The sequence below is a fragment of the Patagioenas fasciata genome, chromosome 1, assembly GCF_037038585.1.
Source record: "Patagioenas fasciata isolate bPatFas1 chromosome 1, bPatFas1.hap1, whole genome shotgun sequence".
NCBI classification, from domain to species: domain Eukaryota; kingdom Metazoa; phylum Chordata; class Aves; order Columbiformes; family Columbidae; genus Patagioenas; species Patagioenas fasciata.
In genome coordinates, this window is record NC_092520.1 from 28,899,147 (window position 1) to 28,914,169 (window position 15,023).

Here is a 15,023-nt window from a genome sequence, read left to right on the forward strand (position 1 = left end):
CATTGGCTATGATGGTCCTAAATAGCATCCTGAAATTTGGTCTGAAAGGCAGGAAAGAATCCTGCTCAGTCTCAGCCCAAGAATGCAAAGCATTTATTTTGTTGAAGGAGTAAAATGTGTTCATGAATACATTCCAGGAGTGAATCTTTTGAATGTCAAATGCGTTTAAATGTCCTTCCCCTTTCTTCGTCATAATTTCCCTTGGCAGCTTAAATTTCCCAGGATGATAAGCACCATGGGCACCCCTTCCCATTTATTTTTAACTGGACTCTGTTATATTGGAATAATAGTATCCCTGGGAGTTAAATTTAATGTTTGGGTTTTATTTTAGTTGGATGACATAGCAGAGGGTTGGAATTGCTGCTGTCGGGCTCTGGGAAGGCGCAGTGCTGGGCAGGCAGGGTGGGTGGGATGATGGGGAAGACAGTGCTGGAGCTCAGCAGTGAGGCTCTCTCCCAGACTTTGGTCACCCAAATGAGGGCAGTGACAATTTCAGACCAAGAATTGTTTCAGACCATGGATTTGTTTCTTTCTGAAGCACATTCACTGTCTGTTTAGGAAAGTTGCATGTGTTTTGTTCAGGGAAGAGCACTATCAGTCCCTTCCCTGTGTCTGTTCTCCACTCCTCTGACAAGCTGTGAATTATTATTAGCATAAAATTGGAAGAAAGGAATTAAATAGTGCAATATGGGCTGAAATCAATTAAAGGCCAGCCTGTGATACTTCATCCTGAATAATACTCTTCGAGTGAAACCTCCTGCTCCAACCCCTCCACACCATCTCAAAGATTCAGTACTGCTGACAGATCAAATAGAGCTGATACCATCCTGGGGGTGATGACCTGTTATTGTAGAAGACAAAAACAAGAATATCATCAGGGATCCCCTTATGAAGCTGTAAGACTTGGTGGAGGGAGGCAGATTCGTGTTCAAACCTGGGCCGCAGGACGGGTGCAGTGGAGGCTTACCACCATGCTCCTGTGTTAGAGGCACTGTGTGCTAGTCTCATCCAGGCTACTAGTTTGCAGGTTGGGAATTGAAACTATTAAGTGCCATTAGAGGAGAATTAATTTTAAATATAAATGGCCTCAGAAAATTCTATGTATGTATACAAAGTTGTGCAACATAATGCCCAGCATGGTGTGTATTCAAAATATTAGTTTTCTGTTTGTTTTTGCCTTGCAGGTTGTGGCAAAAGGACAAACGGAGCTTCTGGGAAGGGTCCCCTCCTCAAACAAAATAATAAACCTTAAAATCACCGAGAAGATGGTGCCCGCCTTTCGCTTTTTAGCTTACTACTTCATTGCTAATGAAGGCCGTCAAGAGATTGTCGCTGATTCTGTCTGGGTGGATGTTATGGATGTCTGTGAAGGAAAGGTACTTTCAAAGCAAGCAGCTTATGTTATTGTATTCTGAAATAAAAATAAAAACATGGGATATCAGCAGAGCGAGTGCAAGCCTGGGATTAAAAAGTGAAAGACATGATGGAAATTTTAATTTTTATTGAAAAAGGGAGTCAGCAGGATTCTTGCTGTAAGTTATAGCTAGGAAAGGCTCCCAGGAGTGATGGCAGAGACAGCCTTCTTCCATAGGACATGTTGTGCCTCAAAGAGATGAAAAATAGGGCTTCATACAGATAAATCCCCCTCTGGAAGTGTCTCTATATTACAAATCCACAGGGAAACATTATATTAAATGATCTTTTCACTCCTGAAAATGTTTTGGAAAAAGAAGCTAAAACTCCATTGGGAAAAAGACTCAGGAAAAAAAAATATCTAGCTTAACACACAAGCCAATTCTTTATTCATAAAATGACAAAACCCAGGAACATTCAAGTTGGCATTTCTATTAATAATTTCCTATTAATCTCATAATCAGCATGGATATTTCTTCTTAAACCGTAGAAGTGTCTTCATCAGATATGCACCAGATCTGAAATCTGTCATGTTGAAAACTCCAAGTGTGAGATGGCAAGGAGGTAGTACTACCACAGACTGTTTTAAGTCAGTCAGCTTTCTATGTTAATTTGTCTTTCACTGTATTTCATTTTCCGCTAGAAAATAACGAAGTGATATTGAAGGCTCTGGTTCAGCAAAGCCTTTACACACTCCTTTAATTTCCATTGGTGCTTAAGTGTCATTGAAAGGCAGCATCCAATGTCCTGCACAGACACACCTTTCAACCCCCACGTTGTCCTCCAGTGGGAGATATCTGCTGCTGTATCTTCCAAAAGGAAGGATCCCAGGCAGAAACACCACAAAACAGGAACATCCCTCAGCCTCTGACTGCTGACAGTCAGCGCTGACAGTATTCCCTGTCCACAGGGTCTCTTATTAACAAATGTGACATTTTTGTTTCAATATCTTTTCTATTTAGATTAAAGTGACAACAGAAAAAGAGATGTACAAACCAACAGAAAGCATCAATTTGCTGATTGAAACGGACCACGCAGGAGCAGTTGCCTTGGCTGCAGTTGATAAAGCAGTTTTTATCCTGAACAAGAAAAACAAGCTTACAGCCAAAAACGTAAGATATATCTAAGAAGATAGCACATCTACTAGTTAAACAAAATTTTCCGTTACTAATGAGAGGATCAAAATTTAATTAATTACTATTAATTGCTTAATCACAGCTTTGCTACACTTGAAAATGTTTTTGCTTTGCAATTTAGGATCTGTTTAAAATGAATGATATATTTAAGATAGGGATTTCCATGCTACAGCAGACAAATTTGTTAATTAGAAAACCATTACTTGAAAGCATTCCCTAACTAAAGCATCCCTCAGCTTTAATCTCAATTCCCAAATGCAGCTTGTACCACTAACTTGTCTTGTTTCTGTGAGTCAAAGGCTACAAGAATTTTTTTAATATGTATTAAAAAAAAACCTTTTGCAAGTGTGTACAGTCCATCCATGCTCTTTTATTTGGCAGGTATTTAACGCTATGAAATCATATGATCTTGGATGTTCTGCAGGTGGTGGTGCAGATAGCGTTCAAGTTTTTACTGATGTTGGTCTGGCCTTTTTATCAAATACGATTAAATCAAATGTTCGGGAAGGTAAGTACAATCTGCCCTTTAGTTCAGGTGTTTCTGCAAGACCACTATAGATCTGGGGAGGTTGGTTATTTAAAAATCAGCAATATTGTATCCTGATGTTGTAAGATCTCCCTTGCCTGTGGATTTTTCTTCTTCTATTCTTCCAATGAGTGCTGGCCGCTCAAATTGTCCGGATTGTGGCTGCTGGTCCCTTGGTGCCCAGCTCAGCTGGGTGGACAGCAGTTGGCCAGGGCTGGAAGCTGACTTAGCAAATGTGGATCTTCTGTGAATGAAACGGGTCCTAAGATGGATCTCCCATGAATGACCTGAATGATCAGGCTGTTACTGTCTTAGTATCATGACCAAGCTCTTCTCTTCTGCTTTCCCAGGCTATAGCTGCCTCCAGGTTACCAGAAGGCAGAAGCGATCTTTGGATTTTCAGAAGAAAATGTCAGGAATTGGTATGTCTACTCATCTGGGTGGCCTGAAAGGCTTAGCTGGGGGAGGCAAAGGGAACTGGCTTAGATATAGGGGGCAAGAGCTGATAGCATAGTAAAGGATACCAACATATTCACAATCCCAAGTCTTGCATTAAGTGCCAGAGCCTATCACAAATGTGTATACTATGCCATGTGACCTGATGCACCATCTGTCAAAACTACCCAAACTACAAAACCAAAGAGTGGCCCATCTGCAAATGGAAACTAATTCACCGTTTTGTAATCCCAAATGTGAAGCACTTCTACTAGATGTCATGGAATCAGTCAAAACTTTTAAGTTTTTCAAAATGATTTATACGGACAAAAAATATTTTATAGATCGTATTTTTCTCTTGACAGTATGCTTCGAAACTGTGCCAGCTTTGGTACTTTGTGGTTCAATTAAGAGAAGAGCTAGTGCAGTATTTGGAATAAATTAAAAAAAAAAAAAAAAGAAGATTACACAAATTGGTATTTCCTTGCCAGAAGACGTGAAGGCCTGAAGCTGGGATCTTCCTTATTTTTTATTTATTCAAGAATAAGAACACTGCCACACTGTCATGGCTATTTCTATCAAGATATCGAATTCCAGTCTGCCAAGGAGGTGTTTTTAATTCGGTCTGAATTTGAAGAGAAGGAAAGGAAAGGAAAGGAAAGGAAAGGAAAGGAAAGGAAAGGAAAGGAAAGGAAAGGAAAGGAAAGGAAAGGAAAGGAAAGGAAAGGAAAGGAAAGGAAAGGAAAGGAAAGGAAAGGAAAGGAAAGGAAAGGAAAGGAAAGGAAAGGAAAGGAAAGGAAAGGAAAGGAAAGGAATTAGAATGCCCATGCTTTCCTCCTGTGTTTGTGGACTGTTTTTTGGATGGAGAACAGGTCCACAGCTGAAGGTAGACTGTTGCAATAACAATTAACTGCAAGGACTAACAGGTATTAGCATGATGAACACCTTTATGCTTATTGCTACTTCCACAGCATTAATTCTGGATTTCAATTATATTGCAGCCAGCAAATATCAAAACACTGATCTACAAAAATGCTGTGAAGATGGCATGAAACTAATTCTCATGAAGTTTTCTTGTGAGAAAAGGCTAACAAGGGTGAATGGCTCCCCTGAATGCAGAAAAGCCTTCCAGGAGTGCTGCGAGAATGCCACAGCCCTCAGGAAGGCGGGGAAGAAGACAATCAGAGTGGGCTTGGCACGATGTAAAGAACGGGGGCATGGAACTGTCTGAAAAAAAATACCCTTCACACGGTGGCAAGGGAGGGTTAACGGGCATTTAATGCTGTGGGGCCGGGGAGGGAAGATTTCACATCACCATTTCAGTGAGCCCTGGTGTACTGCAGCATCCACACATCGTTGCATCTTCACATCTGCGCACTGTGAAAGTGGGAGTGGGGTGGGATAACTCTTTGGGGAGAGAAAAGGATTTCGTTAACCACCTTTGAACCCAGGACAGGTTTATGGAGGGGTTGTTGGCCCCTACCTGCACCCCAGGAGGCAGAGCAGAGAGAAGGGTGGTTGTGTCTATTCAGGGGTCCAAGTGATGTCGGATTCATGACTATTCATGATGATTTTATTAGGTGTACTACTGTTTAACACCTGAATATCTCCAAAACACCACCTGATGAGAAGAGGTCACTTCAGCCGCAGTCAATTTTATCGCTTTCTTCCTTTCTTCTCCCCAAAGTCTTTCTCTGATCACACAGGAGCTCATGTCACACACAGGGGGCAGGGGGAGGGGAAGTATTTCATGTTGAAAATGACCATATTCAAAGTGTAATCTCTGCTACCATTTTTCTCAGAGCTCCCTTTTCACACTCTGTCATGAAAATGGGAGGGTGGGAACATCTTTGCCACACATTGTTAAAAGGAAATATTTTCTTGCTTGGCAACTTATAATTATTGAACTTGGAAAAAAGAATTATCCTTTTGTTCAGTTATAATCTTTGATCACTCCTCCTCTTTTTTCAGCTTTTTTTTTTTTTTCTAAAGCACAAGATGAAACACAGACGAAGTCTTTACATTCAGAGTATTTTTCATGCTGCTTTCTCTCTGACAAACTGACTCCCTGCAAGACAGTGTAAGGCCAGCAGCCAAAGACTTCAGAACAGAAACCCCACTCTTGTTTTTCAGACTATGATGATTATGAAGAAGTGTTTGATGAATTCTCTGTCAACTTGCGCACTTATTTTCCTGAAAGCTGGTGGTGGAATTTTGAAGAAGTGAAAAACCCTGGAAACCATAGGTACTGTATTACCTCACTAGGTGAATATGTCTGAATTTGTACTGTAAAATGTATACAAATATCAACATTATGTGTTATGTGATACAGAGGACTTCAGAATACTAGCAAGTGCTTTGTGTCCACAACTGAGGGAATTATTTTTCCCCTTACAATACTCAAAATTCAGCAAATGACACTGTTTACATTTTATACGTCCTTCCTAATACATTTTGTTTTGTATTTCTTAGTGTACAAAACTTTGCTCCTGACTCTATAACTACCTGGGAAGTTCAAGCAATAAGCATATCTCCCCAAAAAGGTATAAGTATAGGGTATTTTATTTGGTTTCTTTGTATGGATGACAATATACATTTTTTAAAACAGAGATATAATTTTAGGTTGACAGAGACAGTCTATACAGAAAAATGTGAAGTGTTTTGATCATGATATTTACTCCTTTCTTTTATGCCACGTTAAAGCCCAGCTAGAATTTAATGGATAGATATGTATTTAGAAAAAACACCATGAAGTAGCTTCTGAAGGAAGATGGATTATACAATCAAAACTGTCTCCTTTCAAATCAAGAAACCATCTCACTTTGGCTTCCACATGGCCAGGAAGCCACAAGAAAGTTAGTGGTAATAACATCACTTTTATTTGAGTATTTCTGGGAACGAGTTCTCGCCATCTCATAGAAGCAGAGAAGTCCTTGACCCCTAGAAAACCAGGGAAGAGAAGAGCTCCAAGGGACCAGCAGAGGATCAGCAAGTGCTGGATACCAGACAGCCCAGTTTCCCAGGTGCTGCTCCATAGGGGCTTCTGGGCATTGGCCAGGAGCACACAGAGGGGACAAAAGGTCCACCTGGTACTGCTCACTCCCCTTCAGAAAGGGAGGCTCATCCAAGGGCTGCAGTGATGGGCATGGGGTTCATTTATAGAAAGCAAGGAACGATCATTATGTTTTACACGTCTTTTGCAGGAAAAGTTTTGACTAGACACCTAACTGTTTATCAGCTGATGATAAGTGTTAATTCTCAGCTCTGTTTTGTTTCATTTTGTTTTTCTTATCTCAGGTTTCTGCATAGCTAACCCCCACACCTTCGCAGTTTTCAAAGACTTTTTTGTATCCCTGAGATTACCATACTCAGTCAGACGACATGAACAACTAGAAATAAAAGCAGTGGTGTACAACTATCTGCCCAATGATCTCCAGGTAGTATTACCATGAACTACTGTGCTATACACATCAAGCTAGATAGACATATAGCTATGTAGTAATTTAATGTAAATGACCCAGCCACCTTTCAGTGCCCTCCTATAACTCAGACATTACACTCCCATTTTTAAAGTCTCCCCAAGAATTCTCCCCAATTCTACTTGCTAATCAAGCTTGGCAAATAAAACATTTATTTTACCATATTACACAGCCACGTACTCTTTTGCTGTTTGACAATCCAGGCTACACTCAGCTGCTGAGCAAGCAGATACGCGAGATACAGAGCTAAATCATTAGCATACAATCTGATATATTAGCCAGAAAATTCATTGTGCATACAATGCAAAGCCACTTTTTGTCTGCATGTGAGACCCATCCAGCTCTGCATATGGCCACAGTTGTCACTGGGCTTAGGGCCTCCATTATTCTCAGACTGATGCTCTTTTTTCATCCCTTGGCATTTCTCAGCTCTGCTTCACCAGCATCTTCTGAGCTGTGTTGAATGGTGTAGAGCTGGAATATGTAACAATGTACGATCCTATGGGTCAGGGACAGGCCAAAACTATATGGCAAATTCAGTGTAACAAAGAAATACTACCTGATTTACTTTCACAGCCCTAGTCAATGTAGATGAATGTTAATGGGGTCATAGAATAACTTAGGTTGGCAGGGACTTTCAGTGATCTCCAGTCCAACCTGCTGCTCGAGCATGTCCAGTTACAGCAGGTTGTTCAGGGCCTTGTCCAGTCAGAGATGGAGTACCTGGAAGGACAGAGACTCCACAAACTCTTTGAACAAGCTGTGTCAGCATTTGATCACCTCTTGGTGAAAAAGTATTTCCATTTTATAAATGGAGAATAGTAAATTCAGGGGAGCGAACTGAAAAAACACTTTCTGCCTTGCAAAATGTCTGTGCTGCTATTTCCATTTTAAGCAAAGCTAGTCTCCTGTTATACATATTTCTCATTTCCCTTTCTCATGTAGACTTGGTGGAGGTGGAGAATTTTTCCGGCGCAGTGACGCATGAAGTCTGATGTCAGGCATTGCCTTGTCCCCGCAGGTTACAGTGACGATGGAGGCAGTGAAGGGGCTGTGCACCGCAGAGGCGAAGGAGAAGCCTGTGAAGTTGACACTGGTGGCCAAGGGGAACTCTGCAACACCAGCCTACTTCTCAGTTGTCCCTCTGACTGTGGGGGAAATTCCAATTACTATTACTGCTCTTGACACAGTTACTAGGCAAAGTGACAGCATTAGGAAGAACCTCAATGTTGTGGTAGGTGTAACTAGTTGAGAACAGGCATATCATGAATACTGTGTTTCTCCTCAAATATTCACTGTATGTGGAGCTCTCATGGAGGGAGTGAAACCCTAAAAACATAAGGCTGGAAGCAATTTCAGGAAACCTGTTTCTCAGCAAGGACTGAGCTATAGCATGGGGAAGAAATTAAACCCACTGATTAATTTGTGAGTAGTGCACATGGAAAGAATTGTTCTGCAAAGCAAAAAGGCAACATTTTACTCATTACATAGCGACAACTTCCTTTATACAGTCAGTGTTCAACTCTTAATCTTAAATTACCATCTGCTTCATCAGTATTTATAAAAAGTCTTTTTCCCTTGTGAAGAGAAGATTGATGTTTGTCTAGGAATATTCTGAAATAGTCTCTGCTAGACATAAACTTTAAACTTATTCCTTATTCAAAGCTTAACAACTGCATAAGTAAAACAAATACAGGAAAACAAAGATGTTTTACTGATTATTTAATATGTTAATTCTCTTTCAAAATGATGAAAAAGAAGAGCTTTTTAATAAAAATTACTTTTGTCACATGCCATAACTTTTCTAGGGATAGACACAGTCTCAGAGTTCAGTGCTACACTAAAATACTAGAAGTGTCCATAAAAATAGCTTTATTAAAATATAGACTGTTGGGAGAGGAATAAATGGAAATAAGAAGGAAAGAAATGTTTCAGTTTTACCAAGAAGATGAACTCAGAACTTGATGGATTTCATAAATGAGAGGTTTATAAAAGTGAGTCCACCTGTGAACTCAACTTGCATGGCTTACAACACTGAGAATAAACTTTGAAGTTTAATTTTCCTGGGTTATTTTTGGTTAAAGAAATTTCACCCAGGGAATGTGTCAATAATAACCAAAAAAAAAAAAAAAGTCATTAGAATTCACTAGCATTTAAACTGGAAGACTGAAATTCTGATTTCAAGCTTTATTTTCACCTGGAGAGGAATCTCACTCCACAATAACCTGTTTCTGCCATCTGCTGGTCTAGTGCAAGGGCAGAGATCACAGTTTTCACACAGCTTAATTTCAGGTGCAAATGCTTGCGAAAGTTTTGACTTCTCTTTCCTCAATTGTACAGGCCGAAGGTGTTTTACAGAGAGAAGAAAAGACCATTTGCATCAATACTGACTGTAAGTTACCCAAAAGCGTTAGATACAGATGAGGTTTGGGGTAGAGACAGGTTGTAAAGCCTAGTGTCAACATCTGATGAGTTCAGTGAAATACTTATCAAAGTACAAACTTTGCTTTAATTGACCAAAGCTTGTTATAAATCTCTTCATCAAATACATAGCAAAAGACTCAGAAAATAAAAATCCTTTCATTCTCTATGTTTATAATTGATTTGTATTATGTCTGTGTTTCAAGGTAGCATTCTTTAAATATTAAGGAGATGTCCATTTCATTGAATAATGTATCTTATAAGGCATTAAAAATCAGCCTTATTTCAAGCCAAAAAATACTATGAATGATGGAAAATCAAATCCATTTAAGAAAGATGAATGTATTTCTTTTCATAAATTGCCTTTTAACACGTCTGATGACATCTCTGTCACAATTGCAACCAACTGTGAGATGTTTAATAAGCATGTTCTAAAATGACATGTTATGTTTTTTATGTTTAAAGAGTTTGAATGTAGATCTCTGTTTATTATTTATTTACAGTGAATTCCCAGACACTTGACCTGAACAGACCATCTGATATGGTACCGGGTTCTGATAGTCACGTGTTTGTTAGCCTGAAAGGTAAACATAATTTTTTTGCAATAATTTTTCCACAATATTTTTTCCACAGGTGACAAGAGACTTGCACCTTTTTCTGCTCATTCCTGAACACAGAGTCTCCATTCCCTCCTAGTTTTTCTGTCTTGGCTCAAATGGTCTGGGCTGCATGCACAGGTCATAAAACAAAACAGCATCAGGCTGGTCCAGTAGCTTTCCTAATTACTTCTTCTCACTTATATTGGATATAATTGCTTTATGCAGTCCATCCTGCCTCACTGTGTCCAGGCTAACTTATGGGAAGCATGGAGGAGAAAAGAAGAGTTCTCCTTTTCTAGTAACCCCACACTGCATGAAGTTTTGTAGAAATCTGCTTTATTCTTCAGAAGTAAGGATATCAGACTCTGATGTGTAAGTTCTGAAAAGTTCTGTTTTTCTAGAGAAGATACATCCAATCATATATCCATTAAATCAAATGATCATATACATATAGATACACATATATATTTTAAAAATATCTACTAACAAGTACTCTTATAAATGATAAAAACATTTTTTCCCAGAAAATGTAAAAGAATATATTCTTGACACAAAAATTGTTGGCTTCCATTTCAAATCCCTGTTCTAAAGTATGAAGATGCTTGAATTCATCAAATGAGAAAACTGCATGGCAGAGGGGCAGGGCGCTGAAATGTACACAAAATGTTTGGTGTGATTAAGGAACGATCTTTTTGCCCTCTGTGGGCAGATCAAGTCTGGTGTGACAAGAATTTTTCAGCCCAAACCTGAAGAACAAGTCTTTCCTCCTCTCCTTGTTTCCCTTCCCCCAGGAGCCTCAGGACTCTCCTTCATGCTCCTTCTCTGCCCCAGCCTCCTTTCTCCAGTGTTCCCCGGGGGCTGGTAACTCATCCTTGTCCTTCTCCAACCTTACAAAGTAGCAGAAAACAGCATTTAATAATAAAAACTCTCAGGCCATGCTGGAGTGTCAACCTACAGCTACTAACACCTTTCTTCATGTTATATCAGACAGCTTTAAATACGTTATGGCTTCTGTTTTATACAACAGGAAATATTATGGACCAGCCTATTGAAAATTGTCTTAGTCTCACTGGGGTTGAGAAACTCATTCAAGTGCCCACAGGCTGTGCAGAGCAAACAATGGTGAAAATGGCCCCTGCAGTCTACGCTATTGAGTACTTGGATGCCAGTGAGCAATGGGTGAACTTTGATCCTGAAAAGAAGGAGGAAGCCATTAGCATGATTGAAAAAGGTATGCAGAACCAAACCAACCAACCAATCAGCCAAACAGGACTGTTACCCTTTTGCATTGCACACCAACTATTGCTGCTTGCCCAAGGAGTGAACATTGCCTTAACACAGCCACACAGAAATGCCTCTGACAATCTGCAGACAGACAAGAGAAAACAGAACTGTTGTGGAGGATTTAGATGACTAATTGCTTACACCTGACATTGTACAGTATTAGCATTCACACTCCACCCTCTCTGTTACCTAATTTAGAAGCAGAAAGCAAAACCTGAGCTGATCAATGCCAACTCTTCCCAGAGTAAAGGGACAGCAAAGGCTGGTTTATCATTTCCTCCTAATGTACATAAGCAAAACAGATCAAGATGAATCATGCCCTAAAAATGTGCTTAGGATGCCCAGCTGGGATGTAGACATCTCTGCTGGAGATGTCTGTAGTTTGCAAGAGGACTATCACTAAAGAAACTCCCAACGATAATCAATATTTTGACACTTTCTCTTCCATACTCCTGGATTCATGCCATGAGCTAGAATGATTCCAACAGCCTTGGACCAACCCAGGGAGGGAGTTTACTTAGGGAAAGGATAGCTGCAAGGATGCTTCTTGAAGAATCCACTCCAAGACGTGATTCAAGGTTGGTGTTAAATGCACAGCAGAGCCAGGACCACAGCATGTGGAAGTGGAGGCGTTCCAGCTCACAGGCACCAACACAGAGCCCAAGAATTAGCAGTATTGTAGCAGACACCGCTGATCTTTCTAACTGTAGTGCTGTGCACATGGCATAAGGCAAAATAATGCACCAGGCAACAAGGGACACACATTTCGTCAGTGAAAAATAGGAGTATAAATAGAGATTAAAAACATAGTAGCAGTTGCTGAATGGAGGTCTTTGCCTTTTTATCTAACATTGCCTGAAGTGACATGATACCCTGCTGATTAGTATTTGGTATTATCTGCAGCATTTAGTCCCAATTTATGCTTTTATTGATTGTTATCGAAGTTCACCAGGGTAGAAAATGAGTTACGTGGCTGTGATACTGACTGTGTCAAGGTTACAGCAGTCAAGATCAGAGGCCGTAAGTCACGACTTCTAAGTCTATGTCTAACCCAAGAGATGAAGTTATGTGTTTATTCCATGTACTATATAGTCAATGGTTTGAAAAGTTGTCAATGATGGGAAATAAGTTTCCCAAGATTCACTACACAGAAAATGCTTTGTAACTACAGACATCTGCAGTTTTCAGTTTATTCTCCTGAATTAAGTCAAACAAGACAGAATACCTTCTGCACCTAGTGCTTTTTCTGCATCAAAGGCCTGCTGATCCAGTCACCTTCTCCTTCATGTACCAGTGAACACCTCCATGTACTCTTCCATGACTCAGTACTGAACATGTCCATGTTAGTATGTTATATGAAAATGCCCAATAAATATGTGTATTCTCTGAAGAATTATGTGCTGTCTTGTTCATGCAGGTTATACTAGACTGCTTGAGTTTCAGAAGGTGGATGGTTCCTACGGAGCATTTAAAAAAACACCCAGTAGTATATGGTACGTGTATTTTTCAGTTTGGGGTTTTTTTTGTTTTGTTTTGGTTTTGGGTTTTTTTGTTGTTTTGTTGTTTTGGTTTTGTTTGTTTTTTTGTTTTGATGCAGTGTTGTTTGTTTTTTCGTTGGGGGGTGGGGGAGTGTTTGTATGTGTATATGTGTGTTTTGGGGTTGTGGCTTTTTTGTTCTGGTTTCTTTTTTTTCTTTTTTTTTTCTTTTTTTTTTCCAAAATACCTCTATTATCATTTAATGCATTGGAAGTGTTCTAGGGGGGTGAGGGTGGGGGGGATTTTCAAAATCTGGTGGCCATGTTGTGGCCTATATACTTTTGCCATGGATAGGCAACCATGTAAGTATCTGAGCAAGTTTAGTCCTTGCTGAAGAAGACTTATACTGATCCACTGATTATTTTGCATTTGCCACAGAGCAGAGATGTTCACACTGATGTCGAGTGGTAACTCACTAGGTTCCAGTCAGTGCACTATATTGGAGATGAGTCTATGTACAAAATTAGTATGCTTCTTTTTCTGTCAATATTATCTTCTATAAGTACATGTCAGCACAAGTTTGGAACATTTTCTTTTGTGCAGGTTAACAGCCTTTATTGTTAAAGTACTCACAAGGTGCAAATACTACATTAGTGTCCAAGACAGTCACATACGCAACTCAATTTCCTACTTGACTAATCAACAGCAGCCAGATGATTCATTCCATGACCATCACCCAGTATATGACAGGACTATGCAGGTGGGTCATCTGTATTTACAATAATCTGTTGCACAGTTAGGGCTGATAGGGATTGAAAAGAATATTGTGAGCTGTGGAATAACAAGAAAAGTAACTAAAGAAACCTGTAATGTAAAATGAATTTGTTAAAACATCTGTTATGTCAGAGATGCATAACTAACACTCCATCTCCTTTATCATTCGACCCTTAAAAAATTTTACAGCTGACCTATGCCTCCAGAGCGCTTAGAAAATTAGTTCTGAGATCTTCGCGCTTGTGTCACAGAGGCAACCCAAAAGTCAATTTAGGCAGGCAACAAGCTCCAATAACAGATGTTATTCTAACCAGAGCTGTTTAACAGGAAACAACTACAAATAGGGTTTATCAAAAATTGTTCAGCACTCCAGTAACAGTATACAACACAGATCCAGATACTGGTTGGGACTTCAGTTACTACACAACCGACTCAAACTCAAGGGGGTCACATCCCAAAACACCAGAGTTCAAAAATGTGCATGTTCCATGTCAAAGTGAGGACTCTCAAGGGTATACAGATCATTTACCAGGTCAATAAAGTGTCTCAGCCCCTGAGGAATGCTCCTCAGATGGCCAGTCCAAGGAGGTGAGTCTTCTACTGCATACCCACTGCTCCAAGGAAGACCAACTCAAAAGGGGTTTCTAGTGGGCTCCATTTATACTCCAGTTGAATCTGAGCTGTAGCCACTTATGGTAGTTACCCAGAAACTTCTCTCAACCAAGGTGTTTCATTGGTCAAAGGCCCTGTCTGCCAACCAAGGGGATCATAATGGTCCATCAGCCTGGAAGTTTCTGTTGCTCTCAGGGAGCGGGGTGCAGAGTGCATCTGCTACAGCTTGGTAAAGATTTATGCCTTTTGTTGGCAAAGACAATAGAGCCATAGAATCATAATTTAGTTTTGAAGGGACCTCCAGAGGTGGTCTAGTCCAACCGCTGTTTAGAAGAGGTCTAGTTAGATCAGGTTGCACAGGGCCATGTCCAGCTGAGTCTTGAGTACCTCCAAGGATGGGGATCCCACAGTATCTCTGTGTAACCTGTTTCAGTACTTAACCACTGCCACAGTGAAAAAAAAAATCTTAATGCCTTATCTGAATTTCCACTACCTTTGTAGTGATCTTATATGGAAAAGAATATTAATTTTGTTAATGATCTTTGTCAAATCACTAGTGAGGCTTTCACCTTTAAAGTCAGGTCCACAGTTGATGTAACACTGTTGGGGAAAAACAATCAAACAAACCAAAACAAAACAAAACAAAAGCCCCACAAACCTCTAAAACTGGCCAAAGCTTTTTTTTTTTATCTATGGTCATGCTAAGATTCTTGCCTTCTATTCTACATTTGCTTCGGGAGCTTTGCATGGTAATTTTCTACTGCAACTTCACTCTTTTCAAGCAAATAACCTGTCCTTCACCTAAGAATAAACATTTGTGACTCAGTGAAGGAGAAGGTTGTTGTCGAAGGTTGTTGAATATCCTAAG

At 39.9% G+C, this 15,023-nt stretch overlaps 1 protein-coding gene across 1 annotated transcript in view; it reads left to right on the forward strand.

Moving 5' to 3' along the window:
- Window positions 1–15,023, forward strand: part of LOC136106776 (complement C4-A-like) — a 59,538-nt gene that overhangs the window by 28,707 nt on the left and 15,808 nt on the right. The window contains exons 14-27 of the mRNA XM_065847386.2: window positions 1,185–1,376; window positions 2,376–2,525; window positions 2,931–3,057; window positions 3,426–3,497; window positions 4,512–4,712; window positions 5,644–5,755; window positions 5,983–6,053; window positions 6,808–6,947; window positions 8,011–8,223; window positions 9,330–9,381; window positions 9,914–9,994; window positions 11,037–11,240; window positions 12,711–12,786; window positions 13,373–13,529. Coding sequence (XP_065703458.2) covers window positions 1,185–1,376; window positions 2,376–2,525; window positions 2,931–3,057; window positions 3,426–3,497; window positions 4,512–4,712; window positions 5,644–5,755; window positions 5,983–6,053; window positions 6,808–6,947; window positions 8,011–8,223; window positions 9,330–9,381; window positions 9,914–9,994; window positions 11,037–11,240; window positions 12,711–12,786; window positions 13,373–13,529 — 1,848 coding nt within the window. The remainder of the gene's footprint in view (window positions 1–1,184; window positions 1,377–2,375; window positions 2,526–2,930; window positions 3,058–3,425; window positions 3,498–4,511; window positions 4,713–5,643; window positions 5,756–5,982; window positions 6,054–6,807; window positions 6,948–8,010; window positions 8,224–9,329; window positions 9,382–9,913; window positions 9,995–11,036; window positions 11,241–12,710; window positions 12,787–13,372; window positions 13,530–15,023) is intronic.